The sequence below is a fragment of the Pelophylax lessonae genome (assembly GCF_965119305.1).
Source record: "Pelophylax lessonae genome assembly, chromosome: 8".
Classification (NCBI taxonomy): Eukaryota; Metazoa; Chordata; class Amphibia; order Anura; family Ranidae; genus Pelophylax; species Pelophylax lessonae.
This window is the reverse complement of record NC_138775.1, coordinates 147,411,957-147,438,165: the sequence shown is the minus strand read 5'-3', so window position 1 is coordinate 147,438,165 and position 26,209 is coordinate 147,411,957. Positions and strand designations below refer to the sequence as shown.

At 45.6% G+C, this 26,209-nt stretch overlaps 1 protein-coding gene across 1 annotated transcript in view; it reads right to left on the bottom strand.

The window, feature by feature from the left end:
• Window positions 1-26,209, bottom strand: part of UCK2 (uridine-cytidine kinase 2) — an 81,685-nt gene that overhangs the window by 11,779 nt on the left and 43,697 nt on the right. The window contains exons 4-6 of the mRNA XM_082264743.1: window positions 22,511-22,607; window positions 19,090-19,232; window positions 6,849-6,946 (exon numbers count right to left, since the gene is read on the bottom strand). Coding sequence (XP_082120869.1) covers window positions 6,849-6,946; window positions 19,090-19,232; window positions 22,511-22,607 — 338 coding nt within the window. The remainder of the gene's footprint in view (window positions 1-6,848; window positions 6,947-19,089; window positions 19,233-22,510; window positions 22,608-26,209) is intronic.

The following is a 26,209-nucleotide window of genomic DNA, read 5'->3' as shown; positions in this document are numbered from 1 at the left end:
AGTAGTCCAGTCTGCAGTTTAATATCCTGGAAATTCGGGCGATCAGGCTTTGCCTAATTCATTGGATGAATCGTCTACAGTGGTGCCCAGTGAGGATTCAAAATCGTACAATGCCATGCCCGTGGCATGTGTCCATCAAGGAGGCACCAAAAGTGCCTTAGCGGCCCACAAAGAAGTCGGAATTCTAGGAGGCAGAACACTTTGTTCCAGCCACCTCTGCCGTGCATATTCCAGGGGGGGGAAATTGGCAGGCGGATTACCGCAGTTGGCAGAAGTTGGATAAGGGCGAATGGCCTCTCCACCAGGAGGTGTTATCAACTGTGCCTCAGGTTGGGGGGGGGGGGGGACCTTGATGTTGACCTGTTGGCCTCTCGTCTCAACAGGAAAGTGCAGAGGTTCGTAGCAAGGTCTCCAGATCCTCTGGCAGACGCTACGGATGCTCTTGTAGCTCCTTGGCGCCAATATAGTCCAATGTACGCATTTCCTTCGCTGACTCTTCTGCTGTGACTACTGCTAAGGATCGAGGCAGAAGGGATTCTGGTCATCCTAGTGGCACCCGACTGGCCTCCGATGTACCTTGAAGATCGGTTAACTCAAGGACCCATCTTCCATCCTGCTTTACAGTCGCTGGCTTTGAAGGCCTGGCTATTGAAGGATAGTGGGGTCTCTGAATCTGCGATTTCTACATTGTTAGAAGCTAGAAAATCTACTTCTAGAAGATAGAGAGTCTGGAGGGCGTACATTATTTGGTGTGAGTCTCAACTGGGGGTTCCCAGGGTTCTCCCCCCGCCCCCCGTTCCTTCTTGGTGTCTCGAGTTTCTCCAAAGAGGTGTAGATCAGCGTACCTTCAAAGGCCAGATATCAGCCCTGGCGATTTTCTTTCAACACCCGTTTGCCACAAATTCATTGGTTTAGGAGGTCCGCCACCTGGCTCCCCCTGTGAGGTTTCCATTGCCTCTGTGGGACCTCAATTTGGTGCCGTCGGTTCTTCAGAAACTGCCTTTTGATAATATTCATGAGATTTCTCTGCTCACTTTGACACAGAAGGTAGCTTTCGTGGTGGCTATTACTTCTGCGTGCAGGGTGTTTGAGCTGGCTGCATTATCCTGTCATTCAGAGACAAGGCGGTGCTTCGTATCTGTCAGTCATCTCTGGTTTCCATTTAAATGAAGACATTGTGTTGCCTTCTCTGTGTCCTAAGATTAAGCATCCTAAAGAGATTGCCTTACATTCTTTGGATGTGGTTCAGGCAATCAGGGTGTACCTGGTGGCGACTGTTCTTTCCGGAAATTTGATTCTGTTTCTTCCTTATGGATGGACCCCATAAAATAGGAGGGCCACATCTGCTGCGACCATTTCCAGATGGATCAGGCAGACGGTGGTGCAGCCCTATTCCATTAAGGGTCAGGAGCCTCTTTTGCCCGTTAAGGTGCATTCTACGAGGAAGCTTAGTGCGTCCTGGGCCTTCCGTCATCAGGTGTCAAGTGATGCAGGTATGCAAGGCAGCCACATGGTCGTCTGTGCACACTTTCAAAAATATTTTATTAAGGTGATGTGTTGGCATCTGCTTCCTTTGCCTGCAAGGTTTTGCAGGCCACTGTTGGAGAGGTTTAGTCCTCTGAGGGTGTATTTGTTATTTTTGTCAGGTGAGCTCCAGTTCCTGGTTGAGCTCTTGTTTTTCCTGGTTATGTTTAACCCTTGGGAAGTGTGTTTTTTCTTGCTGTGTTATTCCCAACCCTCACATAGACACTGGTTTGGGACGTCCTATCGGTCAAGAAGATATGGAGCTGTCAGTCAATGAACGAAAGAAAAGTTTTTTTTTTTTTTTTTTTAAGAACTTACCGTAAAAAATCCTTTTCTCTGAACTTTGACAGATGCAGCTCCATATCTTCATTACCATTGGGTTATGCTCCAACAATCAGGAATAGGCACTAGGCAGGGGGGGGCCAGAGAAAAAAAAAAAAAAAACCAAACACACACTTTACCACGCCCATGGGGGCTGCTCCTGCAGGCATAACCCCACATACACTGCTTCAGATTGCAGTTTTGTTGCAAGCAGTGTTTAGAAGACCAAAAACCCCATACACTCAGAAGTAGAGGGGTGGGTGCTGCTTTGTCGAACTACAGAGAAAAGGATTTTACTGTAAGTACTTACAAAAATCCCGTTTTTCTCTTTCGTTCATTGACTGACAGCTCCATAGCTTCATTACCATTTGGATGTTCCAAAGCAGTATTGTCATGAGGGTTAGGAGACCAAAAACACAAATAACATAATTCCCCAAAAGGCTAAACTTGGCCAACCAGGTAAAAAGAGCTCAACCAGGAAAAAAACAAAAAACAAACCTCAAAAGAGAACAAAAGTTTCTCTTTAAACAGCCTGCAAAACCTTGCTGCCAAAAGAGGCACCCGAAGATGAACACATCTACTTTGTAGAACTTTGTAAAAGTATGCACGGACAACTAAGTAGCCGCCTTGCAAATTTGCATCACAGACACTTGATGGCGAAGAGCCCAAGAAGCACTCAACGCCCTAGTAGAATGCGCCTTCTCAGGGAAAGGAGGAACCGGACCCTTCAGTGAATAAGCCTGAACCGTCTGCCTGATCCATCTGGATATGGTCGCAGCAGATGTAGCCAATCCTTTACAAGATCCCTCGGGTAAGGACAAAAAGAGCATCCGATTTCCTAAGACTCAGTGGCCTCCAGGTAAACCTTGATTGCCCAAACCACATCCAAAGAATGCAAAGCAATTTACTTAGAATGCTTAGGCTTGGAACAAAGTGAAAGGAGAACGAGGTCTTCATTCAAAAAAAGGAAATCAGAAACCACCTTAGGAAGAAAAAAGACTGATTGGGTCGAAGTACCACTTTATCTCTGTGGACCACCAGATAAGGTGGACGGCAAGACGGCGCCAATTCAGATACTCTGCGAGCAGAAGTGATAGCCACCAAAAAGGCAACCTTCTGAGACAATGAAAGCAGAGAAATCTCCCGAATGTTCTCAAAAGGAGGCTTTTAAAGAACAGATAATACCAAATTGAGATCCCATGGAGGTAGCGGGGACCGTCTCGGAGGAGGCATATTACGTACTACCTGAATAAGTACAAAATCAAGGCATGTGGGGCTAACGAGAGTTGGAAATATATAGCCAAAGCCGACACTTGGCCTTTGATCGTGCCCAAAGCCAACTGCTGTTCAACCCTTTCCTGTAGAAAGGCTAAAACCCTAGCAATGGAAAACAAGCAAGGGTGCACCTTCAGCAATTCACACATGATATATCTTCGTGGAAGTCGACTTCCTAGCCTTCAACAGTGTAGGAATCACAGAGTCAGAAAGACCTCTCTCTCAACACCTGGCTTTCAACAGCCATGTCGTTAAAGCCAGCAACTGTGAAGCAGGATGGAAGATCGGGCCTTGAGACAGCAGATCTTTCCTGAGAGGAAGTCTCCAGGGAGCATCGGCGACCAACCTTACCAGGTCTGCATACCAAGACCGGCGAGGCCAGTCTGGGGCCACCAGAATCACCCGAATTATTTCCGTCTCTACCCTGCGTAGAAGCCTTGGCAGAAGTGTTAATGGAAAGGCATAAATCAGCCGATACTGACCCCAAGGAGTCAGTGTCTGTGGCGTCGGCCAGAGGATCTCAACACCTGGCTACAAACCTCTGCTTCTTGTCTCAACAAGAAGGTGCAAACAGATCGACCTCAGGCATCCCCGAACACACAGGAGAAATGCCTCCGGGTGTAGGGACCACTTCCCTTGGTTCAACACCTGGCGACTCAGGTAATCCACTTGCCAGTGTTCCACAACTGGGATGGGCACAGCAGAAAAAGCTGGAACAAACTGTTCAGCCCAGGCCAGAATCTCGGCCGCCAAGATACTCTTGGGGCCGGCAAGACACTCTTGGAGATTGTGTAAAAATGATCTGGTGCGCTAAAATAAATTATCCTTAAGTACAAACACAAATCTTGGTACTTGATACAAACAGTGATAAAGTGTATACAGTGCTCATATGCAATGTGATAAATCCCAAAGTCCATATAATTTGGCAAATAAATCTGAACGCGATGACAATTCAAAAGTGAAAGTCCATTTATCCATGTGGCTGGTGCATATGTCCCACCACCTCTCTTACTCTTACCATGGGAAAAAACACATTGATCCACAGCAAAATGGCAGCCCCCACAGCGTGCCATGCGGCCTCCAGGATCCCCAAAAGGGGTCCCTGAACATTAGGCATCAGAGGGATCACTAGGAAGGGACCCCACCAGGGCCAACCTGGTGAAAGACAGGGGTTTGGGCCTAGTCCTCCCGAGAGGCCAGGGGAACTGAGGGTGCGACCATTCCAGGGATAGGGCCCATGTCGGCCCCGAAGCCGCTAGAGGTTTTGGAGGGACAATTACTCACCATACCACGATATCAGGTGGGTGCCACTCCGACACCCAGGATGGGGGTGCTGTCAACCAGGGGGTACGCCGCGACTCAGGGCGTTCCAGGTCGATCGCGTCCCAGCGAGATGGTTCACTCACAGGCTCGTCCCCATCCATCGGGGCACTGTCTTGGCGAGGCCTAGTTCTGGACTATAAACCTGCTCACACTCGCTGGCCAGGCTGAGAGACCTTAAGGATCTAGATTATCCAGTCCCAAACCACAGCCAGCTGTTGCTTGTAGTTCTCCAGGAACTAACTAGCGAAAATAAAAAAAATTCCCTATTTACAGCAAAGACCGGATCCCAGCAGGGAGCTAGGTCCTATTCCTAAACTAGGCAGAAATAAACTGCAATCTGAAGCAGAGTGTGTGGGGGTTATGCCTGCAGGGACAGCCCCCATGGGCGTGGTAGTTTTTCCTGCTTAGTGCCTATTCCTGATTGGAGGAGCATAACCCAATGGTAATGAAGATATGGAGCTGCATCCGTCGATGAACGATAGAGAAACTGGATTTTTGTCTTACCATAAAATCCTTTTCTCTGATGTTTATTGACGGACACAGCACCCGCCCCTCTATTGAGTTAGATTTTATGTTCGGACACTGCTTGCTACAAAACTGAAGTCCTATAGCAGGAAGTGGGAGTATAACCCCTGGGACTACCCTAGAAGCACATTCAAAATGTTTTTTTCGCCTAGTGTCTTATTCCTATGGGGAGCAGCATAAACTCATTGTTCAAGAAGATATGGAGCTGTGTCTGCCAATGAACATTAGAGAAAAGGTTTTTACACAGCACCTCAGCTCTGAAAAGCTGGGTGATGGGATCTTGCAGTACAGAGCTTAGTTAAGAAAGCACTGAGCCCTGATTGGAGAAAAGGGACACAACACTCTCTCCTCATAGTACAGTGAACATGCACAGCTGTAGCGTTCACAGGCTGTGTACTGGAGCTCCCCTCCCCTTTACCAAATATCTCTCGTTTTAGATTTTCCTGACTCCAAGAACAGAGGGCACACTAGACTTGCACAATACCTTTATAAAACATTTGTATACTCAGTGTAGGATATGAAGCTCCCAAAATGTCCACGGTGACCCACTGCTCCAATCCCAGGGCTCTGAGAAGGGGACCAAACTTTGAAACATCATCCATTGAAGAGTCTTCTCCATTGGAGCAGTGGGTCACTGGACATTTGAGCTTTGTATCCTATGCGGTTTGGGATTATACAACTGCTTTATTTCTTCATGAAAAGGTTTATAAAAAATAGGTAATGCGCAAGGCTGGTGCACCCTCAGTTATTATAGTGTTCCTTTCGGCAATGACACTACTGTGCTGTGCACTGCTTTTGCTGGCGTCTCCAATATGAGGAAAAAAAAAAAAAAAAACACTTTCCCTACCAAGGTGACTACCTACACACAATGCAGAAGCAAAAAAGTGAAGGTGGGTAGATTAGAAACAGAAAAATTAAGCACACGTGGGCTATAAATTTTTTTCCCTTCAGACAAGATGTTTCAAATAGAAAATTCTACAGGTTGGAAAGTCACGTTGGGTGGGGGGCCTCGTACAACCCAGATTACCTTAGAGAGGGTGGTAAACTCCTTGTCCAGCTTCCCCGGCCCCTCTTATGTACAAGTCACCCTGTGTCTATTAGGAGCACAGGGTAACCAAGAACACCAGTCGGGGCTGCACTAATCAGACTCCCTGTACAACCACACCAGACTAAGCGTTTTGTTTTACCCGTTATCCTGGAATCTATAGGTGTGATTTGTGTTTAAAGAACGCAGGGTCTCTGTCACGTGCGACAATATTTATGAACAATATCCCTCAAGAAATATAAATTGGTTTGACCTTTTTAGGCTGCTTATAGAAGTGTATCTCATAGACCATTGCTAGATATTTCGAGGTTGGGGTTTGTTATTGTTAAGTGCCTGTATCCCAGTGTTCTATTGTTTGTCTGCCTTGGGTTTAACCTATTATGGGATGTATATGTGGATTAGCCGTTGAGGGAAGGGGGGGGGGGATTGTCCCCTGAGTGTATATCTTTGTGCCTGTGTTTGTTTAAATAAACAATCTTATGCTTCTTACCACCCTACACTGATGTCTCAACAAGTGACTGGGTGGGCTAAGAGATCTTGGATCGTGCTGGTACCAGGCAAGGGGAGCTTATACAGCGGACATACTCTTGAGTAGGGGGGTCCGTCACAGAAAGGATTTGCTTTTTATAGTGTCTTTGTTCAGCGTACATACATTTACTTTTCTTTTTTATAAAGCCTAAAAATCACCATTTAGACGGAATTCTATAGATTTTAGAAAAGGATGCAATATTCTGGTGTAGTGCCATTTTACTGTATGTATGTATGTATGTATGTATGTATGTATGTATGTATACACACACACACACACACACACACACCAATAAAAACTACTTACAGGCAGACAGAATTCTTCAAAGGCTGGCTTCACAAAAGTGATATATTGCGAGAGAATCTGCTCCAGATCACGACCTCGTTCATTGATGTCTCTAAGTACTGCATAGAGAAAGAGGGGGAAACAGTCTTACAATAGGCCAGTTTAGATTTATATATACACATTACATTAGTGTCTTAAAGTGTGCATGCTTACAACTTTATACCTGGCAGGGAAATCCCTGCTCACCCTATCAGTCCCATAATAAGGTTATTTAATAGAAACCTAAAGCAATGACAGAGTGGCAAAGATTGTATGAACATTCTTTGCTCAGCAAACATTTTCAGGAAGTTAGAATTCGCTGTATCGCTGTATGTAAAACTTTTCAGATCGGGGTACACCAAATAAACCTGGATAGCTGCACTCTATTCCTGTGTCCAAGAGACTGGCAGGCGGGTGAGCACAGCCAACTGAGCAGCAATGAGCCCATTGAGAACTACTATAAGTACAGAACTATATGCAAGAAATGGTTGGAGGGACGAGTGCTGTGTAATGGTTGGAGTGACTGGCAACAACTTTGAGTTTTAGGACTGAGCAGTGGTGGTGAAAGAGCAAGCCTGGAGGCTTAAAATGTCATTTAATAAAAAGTATGCCACAAAGCCCTAAAACTGCATTTTCCTGGTTCATGTGAATACACTAGAATGCTGCACATCACAAATGAGATGCATATACATGGCTTGATTCCACATCAATTTCAAGACTCAATTCAACTATTAGAAAAGCTTAATTTGGTAAGCAATATGCTGCTGTTCCAGGTATATCTGCTGCTATCCTTCCACTTACAAATATAGGTGCGAACCCAGCTCATATGAATGGGGAACAAAGAAAAAAAAAAAAAAAAAGCTGTATTCCATAAAAAGCATCCCCCTTTATTGTCATAATCCAGCACCAAAAATGTAATGGAGACACCACATTTCTTGCTCTCAGATATCACAAGACACATCCTTAGAATCATTACTATAGCGTTATTCTGCCAACTTCAGATGATTGTGGACACTGGCAAAAAAACAAAACCACCATTACAAGGCAGTCCCCTCCTAGACAAACTGAAGGCTTGCCTAACTGCAAGGGTTTTTTTTTTTAGCAAGACATGAACTACAAAAAAACCAAGGGTGGGGTTGAACTACAAAAAAAACCAAGGGTGGGGTCTCTGTCCTTTGATGAACTTCAAGAGGATTTTTATCCTTAGAATCATAACTATAGGAATGTCCCAAGAGTAGTGAACATGAGAGGGCAACTAAACCAAAAACAGGTTACAACCTCAGCAACAGGCTGAAAACAAGCCTAGCAAAAAATGTAACATCAGCTGTTCTAAACATCCATATGGCAAAAAACACTTTGTACAGTTGCTACCTTGTCTTTGATGTGTACCTTTGCAATCTTTGATCCCCCAAAGCCCAAGTCTAATCTATAATAAAAAAGAAGGGCTGCAATAATCCAGGGGTAGGCATCAAAGTAGTGGGATAAAGATGAATATATATATATAAATCCTGCAAATCATGCTCAATGATAAATAGTGTCAAGAACTCTGCATTCAAAAAAATATAGCTGGTGCTAATTATACATGATTGGAGGTGTCAGATGTCAAACCAAACCATATATCACAAATATATCCTATATAATCAAACTAAACCAAGAGTGAGTGCAATTCAAAAAAAATAAACCGTATATTGTTTGTACAATCCCCACAATTATATCATAAATGGCCATGCAAACAAATATATGCAAAGGTCTCCAAGTGATGATCCACAAAACAGTGCTCGTGTTCACCACTCCACTTCTTTCCAGTGCACACACACAACAAAAAAAACTAAATAAAAAAAAAAAAATCGTATGTCACCTCGGAGTGCGTCCCCACCAGAAATAATCTCACCTGGGCTTGTGTGACCACCACACTCAAGTAGGGGCAGAAATAGCCTAACAAGGGTCACATCCAGCCTTCTCCTCAAAGGGATTATGGCATCCGCCTGCTCAGTGGGGATCGGCAGATCGATCCCACTGAGCAAAACAGTCTGCCGGGCGCACCGCTCATGTGAAAGGACCCTTACAGACACACTCCGGTATCCAATTGTAGGATGGGTGCGCTAATATCAAGGGCTTGCAGAGGTGATTTTCAGTTCTTTTAAACTTTAGTAATTTTTTTATACACTTTATGTATTTAGCACATTATATACACAAATTTGTTATGGGGTTAGGGCTTGCATTGCTAGATACAGGGTTCCAATAATATGCATCTCTATATTGTGCATTTGACATTTTAAATTATATATAAAACACAATTGTGATATCCGGTTCGAACGTACCAATGTTGGATATAGGGTTTCAATAAAAGATTATATTTGAAGCTATACAAGATAAAGGGATCCTTTATAGCTTATATAGCTTCAAATATAATCGTTTTATTGAAACCCTATATCCAACATTGGTACGTTCGAACCAGATATCACACGTGTGTATACACACACACTGTTTTATCTCTTTGGGGGATTTCATTGTTTCTATGTAAGGATTCCTGTCTAAAAGCATAAGCCTTATATACAAAATCGCCACCTGTAGGGATTAACAAAATGGGTTAAACTTTCTTCCGATTAGCAACACAAATATTCATTGCATTCATACAAGCAGAGGACCACAACAAAATGGTGGCGCCTGTGAACATCAAGGAAATGGCGCCTGCTTGAGTATGTATTATCAATTGGAAGCCTAAAATGTCCAATAGAATTTCCCCCTGAGGAAGACATGACCGTGTCCACACGCGTAGGGGACAGGACAGCGACACCAGGAACCAGCATGGAGTTGGAGACCGGAGAGTGTCTGTAAGACTTGTGTTCTTAGGAGAGCAAAAGGGAAATCTTCCCAGAAACGGAGTATATATGCCTGTATTCGTCTGGTGCGCGGGAAGCACCAGATAAGAGTACACAGAGTATGGTTTTTTTTTTTTTTTTTGAGAAATCAGTTTTAGAAGGATAGAAGCACTATTGGTCTATCTATATTCAGGATCTCTGGATGCCATTGAATCTTTATTTGAACTTATTGATTCTGACAAGGAAAATATGAGCCGTTACACTCACACCTCTGAATGCAAAGACTCACTGTTAACGGAGTTCTCACTGTTTTTTGAACGCTTTTCAAAGTGGTCTTCTGTTATACAAGTTATTGCATGACTTATCCATGTTGCTGCCTTCCCATCTGAAGAACTTGATTCAAAAAGTGATGTAAGGACTGGTGTATGAGTCTTTCCCTCTGAAGATGCACTCAAATTGTCTTCGGTGCCATCTCTTACAGACACCAGTAATGATTTTAAAAAAGTTTTACAGCACGTTAAGGTGTGCATTATTCTTCAATATGCCACTGCTTTTCTCTTTCAGGTGTTACTTGCAGAGTCTGCACTAAGGCTCCGTTCACATTTAGAAGTCTTGGATCACGAATCAACGTAAAATTGCAGGATGTGCTTGCGACCTCCGTTACTTCCAATTGCACCCCAATCAAGCACAATTTTTGCCATGATTGTTGCCCAACGAATCACAGCACAATCGAGCAAACAAACACAGGACGTCTGTCACTCAAAAGATTCGCCGCCATCCAGAATGCCTAAATGTGAACGGAGCTTTAATGTTGGGACTTTGATTTTCAATTGTTTTATTCGGTGGGAAGTATCCCCATGCATTGTCTTTTTGCCTTGGTCCCCAAATCACTCCATAGCTAGGGGATGCTCTGTTTGGTTAGCCCTTCCCCTTCATGCTTTTAGCCTCCATTCACCACATGTACAGTACTCTACTGGAGCAAGACAGCGATTTAATCTGCAAGAAGTCATTTGGATCGAGTCCGTCGGCAAGCTACTAAGACTAAGTTGCGCTATCACGCCACAAATCAGCTAGAGATCACACTTTCAGTGCCTAGATTGCAGAAGCAGAACTCTTAAAAGCTCTTCAAATGTCGTAAGTACAGGATCCTTAAAAAGGCAGGTCAGATTTTTAAATAGCAAGATGCTTGCTAACTGAAGAACACCACAGTTGAATCTACTACCGGTACCCCCCATTTTGTAGTAAATGCCTTTTTCACTGGATAAGAGTTTTGTGGTGAATTTTGGGGTGAAAAAACCTGAATTGCTTCACCCTTCAAAAAAAATGTTTCCCTTTTGTTAGATTTTGAACAGGACAAGAGTTTAGACTTTGAAAGACTTCATACCTGAAGGGGTATGACTAGACAGAAAGGTCGATCACAATAGCGCCAAGGTCCTCATGAATACTCTATCAGCAGACCGATTTTGGTATGAGCTATAACTCGGGGTCTATGGATACTATGCCTATGTCTTGTACTGTACAATTAAGTCAAATAGGCTTTTTACAAAACTACACATTGCCAGTCACATTGATGATCGTTTAACATTTTGTAAGACACTTAAAATTCATATTTAAAGGGTAACTCCACTTTCGTGGGGGAAAAAAAAAAAAAAGGCAAATAAAGAAATATAGCGTATACAATTGCGACACAATCATATTGTAATTGTTATTAAAAATTACCTTTCCTTTTCAATCTGCAGGTGTTGTATTTTCTGAAATTGCAATGAAATATGGCTACCTGGAGCGGTTCTGTACACAGAATGTGTACTGACCACACCCCAGAAACATTTCCTGCTTGTGTGATTGGCTCACTAATTTTCCCAGAAGTCTGCCTAGGATACAAGTCAGATTTCTGGCATCCCCTGCAACAAAAATCGGATTTTTGTAAGATCTTACCGTAAAATCCTTTTCTCTTAGCTCATTGACAGACGTAGTCTTCTTGATTCACAAGAACTGGGTTATGTTGTCTCCGCAGGAGTAGGACTAGGCAGAAAGAAAAAAACGTTCTGGCTCCACCCTAGGGGCAGTCCCAGAGGGTATATCCTCCCTCTCTCTGCTACAAGGCATCAGTTCTGTCACAAAGCAGCAACAGAGAATTAAACCCAACCCAACTCAATGATAGAGAGGCGGGTACGTCTGTCAATGAGCTAAGAGAAAAGGATTTTACGGTAAGATCTTACAAAAATCCGATTTTCTCTGTCGCTCATTGACAGACGTAGTCTTCTTGATTCACAAGAACTGGGACATCCAGAAGCAGTGCCACAAATGAGGGGTGGGATTGACAGAAATCAAAATTCAATCTAGAAGGCCCAACCGGAGCCAACCAGAAGTAAAGGACTCATCGAGTAAACAGATGAGACCTACCCCACAAATCCTCGAGGTAGACCAACAGTCTCCTCAAACAGTGGCCTGCAGGAACCTTGCGGCCAGAAGAGGCATCTGACGATGCCATCACATAAACCTTATACAATATTGTAAAGGTATGAACCGACGACTAAACAGTCGCCTTGAAAACCTTAACCACTGACGCCTGATGGCGGAAGGTCCAGGAAACTAAGCGCCCGAGTAGAATGCGCCTTAACAGGGAACGGGGGATCCCGACCCTTAGATAAAATAAGCCTATACCACCGTCTGTCTGATCCATCTAAAGATGGTCGCAGCAGAACAGGCAACCCCTTCTTAGGGCCATCCGTGATCACAAACAGTGAATCTGTTTTACAAATTGAATACTACGGATTCAAATATATCCTGATCGCCCAAACTACCTCCAAGGAATGCCATGCAAATTCGAGGATGATTGGGCTAAGGACATAGGAAGGACAATACACTGTCCTCATTCAATGAAACTTTGAAACCACCTTAGGAAGGAAGGATGGATTCGGATGAAGAACAACCTTATCCCTATGCACCAGATCTGGGGAACAGGATAATGCAGCCAGTTCTGACACCCTGCGTGCAGAAGTGATAGCCACCAAGAAGGCCACCTTCTGGGATAAAGTAAGCAAGGGAATCTCCCTGATATTTTCAAAGGGAGGTGTCTGAAGAACCGACAGCACCAAATTAAGATCCCAGGATGGTAACGGCGCATGCACTGGCGGAGCCAGGTGTCGCACCAAGGAATGAGTAGCCAAAGGCTTCTGAAAGAAGATAGCAAATGCTGAAACCAGACCCTTGATAACACTCAAGGCCAGCTTCTGCTTAACTCCCTGTTGCAGAAAAGCCAATATTCGGGCTACCGAATAAAGATGTAGATGGAACCCAAGGGATTCACACCACACAATATAAGACTTCCATGTACGATGATAATCTTTCTGGAAGTCGCTTTCCTTGTTTTAACTAGAGTAGGAATAACTGAAGCTGACAATCCCTTGTCCTTCAGCACCTGGGTCTCAATAACCAGGCCGTTTAAAACCAGCGATCGTAAAGCAGGATGGAAGATCGGTCCCTGAGACAGTAGATCCTCCCTGAGAGGAAGTCTCCACGGGACGTCTGCCACCAGTCTGACCAAGTCGGCGTATCAAGCTCGACGAGGCCAGTCCGGAGCTACCAGGATTACTGGAATTCCTTCCTCCTCTATCCTGCGAAGAAGTCTTGGCAGTAACCCAAGAGGAGGGAAGGCATACATTAGCTGGTATTGCCCCCACGGGGCGATCAGTGCGTCTGCGGTCTCTGCTAGAGGATCGCGGGAGCGAGCCACGAATCTCTGTACTTTCCTGTTGAATCGTGATGCCAACAGATCCACATCCGGGGTGCCCCAACGTAGGCACAACTGGTGGAAAACTTCTGGATGGAGGGACCATTCCCCCTGATCCAAAGTCTGACGGCTGAGATAATCTGCCTGCCAATTTTCCACCCCCGGAATGAACACCGCAGAGATCGCTGGAACAAATCGTTCCGCCCAGCGAAGAATGCAAGCCACTTCCTTGGCCGCTCGGACACTCTTGGTGCCCCCCTGGTAATTGACATAAGCCACGGCCGTGGCGTTGTCCGACTGGATCCGAACCGGGCTGCCCTGGAGCTGCTCGGTCCAGTGAATCAGACAAAGTCTGATCGCTCTCAGTTCCAATACATTTATCGGCAACCTGGATTCTTCCGGGGACCAAAGTCCCTGGACAGATAACTGACCGAGAATTCCTCCCCATCCAGATAGACTGGCATCCGTGGTCACTATCGTCCAATATATTGGCAGAAATGACTTTCCCTGGCTGAGCATCGGAGACCGAAGCCACCAGAACAGAGACTCTCTGGTCTGTTTGCTCAATCGGATCCGATTGTCCAGGGATTCCGGATTGCGATTCCATCTGAGAAGAATCTCTTGCTGAAGAATTCGGGTATGGGACTGGGCAAATGGGACTGCTTCGAAGGAAGCCACCATCAACCCCAGAACCCTCATGCAAGTTCGAAGAGAAGACCAGCTGTTGGATAGTAACAACTGGACTGCTGATTGAATCTTCCGGAGTTTCCCTACCGAAAGGAAAACTCTTGTCCTGACTGTGTCTAGAATTAGACCCAGATATTCGAGCCTCTGGGTGGGAACCAGAAATTACTTTTGCCGGTTCACCAGCCACCCGAATTCCTGTAAAGAAATTATAGCAATTTCTATGTTTTGTAGCAGGGTCTGAGGAGACTCTGCATGAAGCAGGAGATCGTCTAGGTAACCTAGAATCGATATGCCTCTTTGGCGCAGTAGTGCCAACATTGGGGCCAACACCTTCGTGAAGACCCGAGGAGCCGTGGCGAGACCGAAAGGTAACGCCACAAACTGATAGTGGTTCTCTTCTACGGAAAAGCGTAGAAACCGCTGATGTCCTGCGAAAATGGGAATGTGAAGATAGGCGTCCTTGATGTCTATGGACGCTAGGACATCCCCTGGATGCAGGAAGGCTGCTACTGTGCGAATGGATTCCATCTTGAATTTTCTTATGTTGAGAAAGGAATTGAGTGCCCTTAAGTCCAGAATTGGACGCACTTTGCCCTCTTTCCTGGGTATTGTAAATAGGTTTGAATAAAACCCCTGAAAACGTTCTGTCCAAGGAACGTGGACTACCACTCCTTGTTGTAGTAAATCCGTGACTGCTCTCCGTAGATCTTCTAGACGATCCGGGGATAGTCGGATATTGGAAGGGAAGAATCGCGCCGGTGGGAGAGATCGAAACTCGATCTTGTACCCTGACCTTATGACTTTGCAAACCCACTTGTCTGGGATTCTGGAAGGCCATGGATCCGGGAACCGGCAAAGACGTCCCCCCACCCCAGTTATGGGTGGGGGCGCACCTTCAGGCTTTGGACGATTTATCTTCAGGTCTGGAGGGGGCGGGCTTTTGCTTGCCCGACCAACGTCCCCTGAAGCCTCCTGAAGGAGCTTTGGAGGACTTAATTTTTTCACCCGCGGGACGAAAAAACTTTTTGTGAGCAGAGAAAGAAGGCCCTGGTCTTTGACGAGTTCCTTTACCCTTAGCATTTTGCGGTAAAAAGGTACTCTTTCCTCCCGTGAGATCCTTAATGATCTCATCTAAGTTGGCTCCAAATAGACGCTCTCCTAAAAAGGGGATATTAGCCAATGCTTTTTTGGAACCTTGGTCGGCTAACCAACCTTTTAGCCACAGTGTACGCCTGAGAACCACTGCTGAAACTGATGCTCGCGCCAATAATGGAGTGGCGTCTAACGCCGCATCACACACAAACTGTAACCCCTGTATCATTTGTTCCAACAAATCTGATACCGCCTGAGGGACTTCTTCTAAGTCCCGGCGTAACCACTTGGTCCATTCAGTTACAGTCTGCGAAACCAGTCCAATAGCAATTATTGGTCTGAAAGCTGATCCAATCAAGGAAAACATGGTGCGAGACATAGCTTCTATCTTGCGATCCACTGGATCTTTAAAAGACGGAGCGTCTTCTAAAGGAATAACCGTGGCTTTATTCAATCTAGCAATTGGTGAATCCACCACAGGTGGTTCTGTCCATTTCTTAATGAGGGTTTTCTCAAACGGATAACGCCTGTTAATGCGTTTAGAAATAGCAGAAGTGCGTTTTGGCAGACTCCATTCTTCTTTGATTGGATTGCCAAAACATTTGGGCAATGGAAAAACCTTCGCCACTTTGATGCGTTTAGTCCCAAAAGGGGATTTCAGTTTCAGCTATTTCCGATGGAGTACCTTGTAATCTTAAGGTTTCTTGAACAGATACAATGAGTGCGTTTACCAACGCTTCCTCTCGAGCTATGGCTGATGCCGAAACATCCTCCTCACTGTCTGAAGAGACAGTACCCGAGCCACCAATCCCAGATGAGGTACCTGCAACTGCAGAAATAGGCTCAGATTCTGAATCCGAAGTTTCAGATAATATGGGGTTAGGCGGGGGCTTGCGCCCTGTCCCTGATAAGCCACTTCCACCCGGGACACAAAAGTTTCCATAATAGCTGACAATGATTCAATTGTCAGTGGGGTGCTGGGGGATCCTGCAGACCCCTCGAAGGGATCCGGTGGAGATACATGAGTGACAGGGTCCATGTTAATTCCGGACACCTCTGCCAGAAAAAAAACAAAAACTTTTTTTTTTTTTTTAAATAAAAAATACCTTTTTTTTTTTTTTTTATGTGTATCCCCCTAGTGCAATAGCGCCCCTCAGAGTACCTGCTTCTCGATCCCCACAGAGAGAGAGAGGGACCCTCAAGGCTCACCCAACCAACTGCAGTCAGCGTCTGTCTTTTACAGACTGGAAAGAGCGGTGTTAGTTTTCCCGGGTAGAAGGACGTGGCTCCGCCCCCTGTGTACGCCTTCCGGCGTTCCCAGCTCTCCACGAGGTAGCTGGGCTCAAACATGGCCGCCCCCATACAGGAGATAATAGACTCCAAAAACATGGCGGCCGGCGTGACCTGAGGACATTCATGCACCCGGTCTACGGCAAAATGGCGGCGGACTGCCGAAATAGTTTTTCCCCAGCACATCCACCTGCATCTCTGCTAAATGGCGGATCGATCTGCAGGAGGTACACTACAATTAAGGTAGGATTATACCTCCTATGTCTGCTGTAATACTGCAGTCTGCTGGGTAGAGTGTTAGCTCTCAAACCAAGTCCACTTCCCACCAAACATGCTGTATTTACAAGGGGGACTTTTAGTGTCAGACAGATACTGACCATGTATGGAGGGGCCCATAATTCATACTGCCTCATAACGAGGAAAAAAGGGAACGTTTACTCACCATACCGAACCAACAGGCACCCTCTCTTCACAATACCCTCTCCACCGGACTCTCTGGTTCCTGGCGTCCAAGCGAGACTTTTAACTCGCAAGGTCAGTCCCTCCAATGGGACTCCGTCGCGGCCGACCCAGCGCGGAGCTCTGGTCTGCACGCGCTCGTAGGCAGAAAGCGGGGTGACCACTGGATCTCAACATCCAGCCCGTCGCCCGGCCCCGCATACTTACTTGAATGTGTCGCGGCCGACCAAGCGCAATGCAATGGTCTGCGCGCGCTCGTAGGCCGGCTGGGGTGACCACTAGTGTCGCCCAGTCCGGCATATTTGCTTGAAGATCTCACAGGAAAAAACACTGGAGAAAACTACCTAATATTTTTTTTTTTTTTTTTTTTCTAAAAAAAATCTTGCCAGGACTAGAGATCCCAGCAAGGAACTTAGGTCCTTACTCCTGACTAGACAGAAAAAAAACTGATGCCTTGTAGCAGAGAGAGGGAGGATATACCCTCTGGGACTGCCCCTAGGGTGGAGCCAGAACGTTTTTTCTTTCTGCCTAGTCCTACTCCTGCGGAGACAACATAACCCAGTTCTTGTGAATCAAGAAGACTACGTCAGTCAATGAGCGACAGAGAAAATGTCATTTTTGGCGAGATACTCCCAATAGGAACACGTCTAACTAAAGGGATGCAGGCCCAGCAGATTTCCTCATTACAGCCCTGCAGCTGCCACAGCTGACAGATAATTATGAAACCACTCCCATTTGACCCACTCAGCACAGAGGAACAAACAATGATTTCCTCAGAACAAAAAAGGTAGGAATCTGCAACAAAGTTTATAAAATCCTTGTAATGTACATAGATCACCCAGAGGGGATTTTTTTTTTCCCCCCCTCAAAAAAGTGGAGTTACCCTTTAAGAAAAAAATAAAGTGGTGTTATTTATTTTTTCTTAAACTACCTACAGACTGCTCACAGTAAATATACTGCAAGTGGACAGCAGGTGCAGGTACAGCAACACACATGTATATTACAGTCTGGCTTCCAGGTTTTTGGCGCACCCTTTGCCGACCCATGCTGCGATTTGATACAGCACGAGTTTGGAAGCAGATTTCAGCCAAAAGTTTTGGCTAAAACCTGCTGATGGGCTGTATCCAAAAACAGAGCTCTGTGGTTACAAACCACGGAACTCTGTACAGGAAACTGATCTGGCTGCTTCTTACTGAATAGCAAGTAAAAGCAACACACATTACACGTTAGGCACCATTGCTCCTAGATGTCCACCCCCTTCCCAGCCAGTGTCATTAATATAGTGTACAGTATAATCAGTATCACTTTATTAAGATGTCATTAGCGACACCAGTGTAGTTAGTGACCCTTACAGCCAGTGTTTTCATGCCAGATTACTACTACCTCCCCCCACTAAATAGCAGATACACCAAGTCGCTGATTACCATTACAATATAGCGTCTATAGCTGCATAAAATTTCAGTAGATATTTATTGCTGCTATACATTTTCACACAAACCAATATACACTTACTGGAATATAGTTTTTCTTTTTTTCTTTTTTTTTTAATACAACAAAGACCTGTAGCAGAATACAAATTTAAGAAATTTGAAGTTTTGATTTTTAATTGGGTGTGTTTTATAACGGGGGTGGGGGGAGATATATATATATAATATATTATATATTATATTACACACACACACACTTTTTTTCCTCCCTTTCTTCTTTATATAATAAAATTATAAAGCACAAATAAAAAAAAAAACATACAAATTGCGAAACACTCACACTGCAAGACACTGCTGACCTGGAAACTACAATAGCCGCTAGCAATAATCACATGTAAAAACTGACAGGCTGGTTGTACCAAAGCTGATCGATCAAATTGGGTACATTCAGTCTGCCCATACATGTATCGAATCTCAGCCGGGTCCTGGTGAAACAGGCAAAGATTTGAGCAGTCTATGGCCCACTTATTATTTGAGCTTTAGTTAACAGTTTAAACAGACATTTCATTACAGGTTCAATAGAATGGAGCCAACAAATTTGTAGCTGAATGCCAGAAATAAGCATATATAAAAAAACACACACACACACACACACACACACACACACACACACACACACACACACACACACCAAAAAATTGAAATTGGCTCACCTCTTCGTGATAGCCGTGTATCTGCATCTGTGTCCACAAACAACTTCATACGGAACAGGTCCCTGATTTCTTGAACATAAAATGCCAATATACCTTCAAAAAGCACCACATCAGCTGGGTATATGGTTATAGGCTCTTCTTTCCTTATGAAAGAAACATGCATACATTAAAACCAAAAAAAAAAAAAAGGGGGAGCACAGGTATTACTGATAACAGATTGTGTGGCCAAAAACTAATTTTCAAGAGTTACAGAACTTAAAATCAGTTAAAGCAGTGACAAACTCTCTCCCTGCTCTATTCAGGCCCTCGTTTCAATGGAGGGGGTCTTAAAAAAAAAAAAAAAAAAAAAGAAGATGTATAAAAAGTAGCAGTGTGGGCTTTTTTTTTTAATGTGTCCGCTGCTGACAACAGTGTTGCCATCTGCAAGCTTTGCAGTCGACGCATAAGTCACGGTAAGCCCAACACTCCCCTAGGGGCGACCACCTTAAGGAGGCACCTGAACTTCCATCACCGAGCCCAGTGAGAGCAACACCGTCAGAACCCACAAAGCCACACTCCAGGCTCTCACCGTCCAGCCTCTTCTCCTCTTTCCTCACAATTGTCCTCCACTCCACCTTCCATCATCCCGTCCTCACTTTGTTCTGGAAAAAGGCAGGCTTCCGTGGCCCAAAATGTTGGAGCGTAAAAAAATGATGAAGCTGGAAAACCCTCTTGCCCAATGTTTGACTGCTGGCTTGTCGGAGCCGATAGCCCGCCAACTACTGCCATATCAATTTGTGGACTCTGAGGCCTTTTGGAAATTTGTGGCCATTGGAACACCACAATGGAAGGTCCCAAGCAGGAAATATTTCTCGCAGAAGGGCATTCCAGAGCTGTATGGCCATGTTCAGCAGCAAGTGAATATATCTCTGGCACACAGTGTTGGTGCCAAGATGCATATGACCACAGACACATGGTCTAGCAAACACGGGCAGGGAAGGTATATCACATTTACTGCCCACTGGGTGAACCTTCTGATGGCCATCAAGCATGCAACCCGTGGCACCCGTGTAGATTTGGTTGTACCGCCACGGATTGCACGCAGGCCTGCCTCTTCTCCTCCTCCATCTCCTCCTCGGCTGACTCCTTTTCCGCTGCTACCCTCTCTTCCACTGCGCTGCCCAAGATCCCCAGAACCTATTCCACATGCCAGGTGAGACGTTGCCATGCTGTGCTGCACACTTCTGCTGGAGCAGCCCAAGGACTACCTGGACGAACTCTGCGGCAGGACAGGTTCTGGGGAGATTGGATTTTTTTCACCTCGCCAGTGGCTGCTCATGCGCGACGCATGCAGACTTCTGCGGCCATTCGATGAGATCACCAAACTGGTCAGTCACGGCCAGGGCGCCATCAGTGACCTCATACCTTATGCCTTCTTTCTGGAGCGTGCATTGCGTCGTGTCATTGATCAAGCCGTCGAGGAGCAGGAGCAGGAAGATGAGGAAGCAATGTTGGATGAATTCCCAGGGGGTGCTGAAAGAGGAGTCAGAGGAGGATGGTGCCGGGGCGGATAAGGAGGAGCAAGAAGAGCATGCTTTAAACCTTTCTGGGATCCCTGGCGTTATCCGCGGATGGGGGGGGGGGGGAACGACAATGACATTATCCTGGATGATGAGCCATGCCACTACACCGCATCCAGTTTAGTGCGAATGGGGGCCTTCATGCTCCAGTGTTTTAAGGGGGACCCCCGTATAAAAGCATAAAGGGCAAGGACCAGTACTGGGTGGCAACGTACTTCGACCCCCAGTACAAACAAAAAATGGCAGAAATGTTACCACCATCACAGAGGGCGGTCAGAATGCAATACTTCCAGGCCATGCTGCGAGAAATGCTGCATTCTGCTTTTGCGTGCACTGGCAGAAGAATTTCCAGTCACAGAGACCATTGCGGGTAGCATTCCAACAGCACCTGCAAGAAGAGGGCGGTTCGAAGATGTGTTGGTCACTTCAGATATGAGATCCTTCTTTCAGCCGACCCATCGACAGCTGTACTCCGGATCCAGCATTAGGGAACGCCTAGACCGACAGGTGTCCGACTAGATCGGGTTAACGGCGAAGTGGACTTTCTGAGTGATGAACCCCTGGACTACTGGGCGGGCAGGCTTGACCTTTGGCCAGAGCTTGCACAATTTGCGATGGAACTGTTGGCTTGCCCCCCATCCAGTGTCCCATCCGAAAGGACGTTCAGCGCAGTGGGGGGGGGATCGTGACCGATAAGCGCACTCGCCTAGCTCATGACAGTGTAGACTACCTCAAATTTATAAACATGAATGAGGCATGAATCTGAGGAATTCAACACATATGACCAGTAGACCATGTTTCTTTTAGAAACCTCATGACAGGCCACAAAATATCCACCAGACCGCCATCCACCCACAATTCATGGTCCTTGTCTTCGCTAAATACAGCGGCATTAAAGGCATTTCATGTCCATTGAATGGCTAATTTTTGGGGCCTTTCATGGCCGACAATTATTTTTTTCTGTCAATGCCTAATGTACCTTCAGCCACAGAATACTACGTTCTTAACTGTCAGATAAACCCATGTGGGGTAATTTTTGGAGCCTTTTATGGCCGACACTTCTTTATCCTGTGAATGCCCAATTTTTCAGACTGAAATTGAAAATCAATGGGTCTGTAAACATTCCGCCAAATTGTGGAATGGATGCGGACCTAATTTTACAGATGTGTGAATGGACCCTATATGTATTTGACATGTATTTACCGGCTGCTGTCAGTTCTGGCTGATTTAGGGGAAAAAAATAAAAAAGATTTTAGGGCAACTTTTCCAATTGCAATACTTCTGTTATGACATTGTCCATGTGGTGGGACTATTTGTGCACAGCTAGTAAGTCTTTTGTGGCTGCAAATATGACCTAAAAGTTTTTAAAGTTGGCCTCCCATTAAAGTCAATGGGGCCCGCCGCGAACTTGCAGTTCGCGGACCTTTCAGAAAATTTGCGGCCGACGTTCGCGAACCGCCCCGGCCGATGTTCGTCCATCACTAGTGGCAAATCAGGATTGCCATCAACAAACACTGGCAGAAGTGAAAAACACAAATTAAGATATTTGATCCCTAAAACATGCTCCACTAGCCTCTTCTCAATGCTATAGGGCAGGGGTTGAAAACCCGTTGATTGCGGCCATCTGAAAGCTAGATCGCAAGCCAACATGACCGCATTTGCCACCTCTATTGCACTTGCATGGACACAGCCACATGTATTTGAATGCAGACAAGAGCAGGTGCATGGATCCACTTTTTTTGACACGTAGCTATGCCCATACAGCCACTGCGTCTTCATCCACCTGCTTGTACACGGCAGCCTAAGACCGAAACAAGCACAAAAAAAAAAAAAAAAAAAACCCACAGCAAAGTTATAAATACCTGGAGTGTGAAACAAAATCATATACAGGAATCTGTACAGTCTTTCCCTCCATGATCTCGCGAAGAGTTTTCAAGATAAGTTCATAGTCAAAGGCATCTGAAAAGAGACAGCCGCATTTATCAACTTTAGTGGTGTGGAGCCATACAACGGGAAAAATAATTTGTTCCCCTGCAGATTTTCAAAGTTTGCCCACTTAAGAAATGAAGGATCTAATTTTTTTTTTTTAATCAGGTATATATTTTATATGGATAGAGACAGAATACTAACATAAAATAAAAAAAAAAAAAAAAAAAAAGGGGGGGGGTGGGGAGGACAATACAAAATGTAATAAAGGGAATTGCAGTTCAGTGAGTAAAATAAGTATTTGATCCCCAAGAAAAACATTACTTCATACTTGGTGGAGAAACCCTTGTTGGCAAGCACAAAGGTAAGACGTTTCTTGTAGTTGGTGACCATGTTAGCACATGGAGGGATTTTGGTCCACTCTTTTACAGATCTTCTCCAATTACTTAAGGGCTGTCTCTTGGCAACTTGAAGTTTCAGCTACCTCCATAATTTTCTATAGGGTTATGGTCTGGAGACTGGCTAGGCCACTCCATGATCTTAATGTGCTTCTTGAGCCGCTCTGGTTGTTGCCTTGGTGGTATGTTTGAGTCATTGTCATGCTGGAAAACCCATCAACATATCGTCAGTGTTCTGGCTCAGGGAAGAAGGTTCTCATCCAAGATTTTACAATACATGGCCCCGTCCATTGGCCCCTCAATGCGGCAAAGTAGTCTTTACCTTTAGCAGAGAAACAGCCCCAAAGCATGTTTTCACCTCCGTGCTTGACTGTAGGGATGGTGTTCTTAGGATCATGGTCAGCATTTTTCTTCCTCCAAATAGAGTCGAGTTAATGCGAAAGAGCACAATTTTGCTCTCATCGGACCACAGTACTTTCTCCCAATCCTCCTTTGAATCATTTAAATGTTCAATGACAAACTTCAGATGGGCCTGTAATAGGGATCGACCAATATAGTTTTTTTCCATTGCCGATACAGATATTTTGGTCATCGCATATCAGTATCGGCCGATTTGGGCCTATATTTTCGTACATTTAAAAAACATTTTTTTTTTTTTTTTTTTTACTTGACAGGTACTCTTCTGGGAGGGATCTCCCAAACCCCTCCTCTGCACTTAAAAGCATTCAAAACGCCAAGTTTGGCTGTTTTGAATGCTGTCATTTTTTTTAATCTGGCGCCAGTACCCAGAAGGGATGTCATGACCTGATCGGGTCTTCGGCAGCCGTGCAGGCTGGTTGCCCGAGTCTTCCAGGTGGACGGGGGACCCGGGTGAGCCGAGGAAGGTGGGGGCTACGTCCCCTCCGGCTCCTTGTAATGACAACCGAATGGCTTCTCAGCCGCATCGGTTGTCATTACAAGACAGCCGACCGTTGGCTATGGATGCCGGTACCAGGGCAATGCCTCTAGCTGCAGGCATCACTCCGGTACAAGCACTTTCTGAAATATCAGTAATAGCCACCTTGATGGCAGATTCCGATATATCGGGGAAATTGCATATCGTGTCCTTGCCGATAACTGTCCAATCCCTAGCCTGTAAAGGTGCCTCCTTGAGGGGGACCTTGTGGGGGCTGCATTATTTCAATCCATGACAGCATATTGTGTTACTAATGGTCTGGTTTGGTGAAACTGCCTTAAGATAATTTACAAGCTCCTCCCATGCAGTTCTGGGCTAATCCCTCACTTCTCATGATCATCCTTGCCCCATGGAGGCTTAATCTTGAACTGGAGCTCCAAATCGGGGGGGGGGGGGGGGGGGGGGGGCGAGTGATGACAATTTTTTATTTCTTCCATTTGCAAATAGCTTTAACATCGGTCTTGAAGCTTCTTGCTGATGGTCTTGTAGTCCATGCCAGCCTTATGCAGGTCTACAATCTTGTCCCTGATAGCCTTTGACAGCTAGTTGGTCTTGCCCATGATTGTGAGGTTTGAATGGAAGACAGATTCTGTGGACGGGTGTCTTATACACAAGGAGCTGTCTTTAGGAGCACCTTCTTAAAATTGACAGGACTAATCTTTGTACCACATGAGCACATACTGTAGCCAGTCTATGGGAGCCAGAATTGTTGGTTTATAGGGGATGAAAACTGGATTTGTGTCTTACTGTAAATCCTTTTCTCTGATGTTTGACGGAAAGCGCTCCAGATCTTCTTGACTGATGGGTTTATGCTGCCCCCTACAAGAGTAGGACACTGGGCGGAAAGAGATTGGACTACGCCTATAGGGCAGTCCCAGGGGATATACTCCCACTTCCTGCTATAGGACTTCAGTTTTGTAACAAGCAGTGTCAGAACAACATGAGCCCCAACTCAATTAGAGGGGCGGTGCTGTGTCCATCAATGAACAGAGAAAAAGGACTTAATGGTAAGACAAAAACCAAGTTCTTTCCTTCATTGACAGACCGCTCCAGATCTTGACCAATGGGACATCCCAAAACAGTGTCAATATGAGGGGTGGGAAGAACACCGCAAGAAAAACACTCCCCCAAAGGCTAAACAGCTAACCAGGCACAACTGCAGCTCACCTGCAATACACCCTCAAAGAGGATTAACCTCGCCAACAGCAGCCTGCTAAACCTTGCGGCCAAAAGAACCATCCGCAGATGCCAACAAATGTCAATTTTGTAATGACCAGGTGGCTGCCTTGCAAACCTGTACTACCAATGCCTGATGACGGAGGGCCCAGGAGGCACCAAGCGCCCTCGTAAAATGCACCTGAACAGGGAAAGGAGGATGATCATGACCCTTAAATGGAATAGGCCTGCACCACCATCTGCCTGATTCATCTGGAAATGGTTGCAGCAGACGCTGCCATCCCCTTACGGGGGCCATCCGTAAAGGATAAATCGAGAATCCAATTCACGGAACGACTCAGGTACACCCAATTGCCAGATCCATATGCAGAGAATGTTAGGCAATCTCTTTAGGATACTTGGGCCACAAAAAGGTGGCAACACAATGTCCTCATTTAAATGGAAACCAGAGACGACCTTAGGAAGGAACGACAGGCCGGTACGAAGCACCACCTTGTCTATGAACCACCGAGTAAAGTTAACAGGATAACATCCACCCCAGTAGGGTGACATGCGTCCGTGGCGGCCAATCCTACCTCAGAATCTGAGGAAGGCGGCGAGGATGTATTTTACTCGTCATATTTTGAGGGGGAAATATCTACTTTCAACACCAGTGACTGCAGGACCGCCGGGGGGGGGGGGGGGGGTTCAGGTGATTGCATGTGCTCCAGGGACTCCATGGGTTAAACCTGGGGACCGCCAGCAAAAGTTTAAGAATTGCTGGGAAAAATACTAACCCACCACTGCACCAGAGCAGAAAGAATCATTTAACCCCCACAGGGACTCACCACCCCGTACTCAGATGCAGAGTGTCAGGGTACACAACATGGGGTGATCAGAGAGGAACTGCCACTAGAGGCCCACCGCTGATTCACTGCTCCATAGACTTCAAGAACATGGCTGCCTCAAATAGCAAAGGGAAACTAAGAAAATGGGCCGCCGATTATTGAACATGGGCAGCAATTCTCCACAACAAAACGGCGGCTACATGTCTATTAACACCCCCCCCCTCACCCCCCGAGCACCCGTTCCGCACACTGACACATAGAAACAGAAATGGCCGCCCG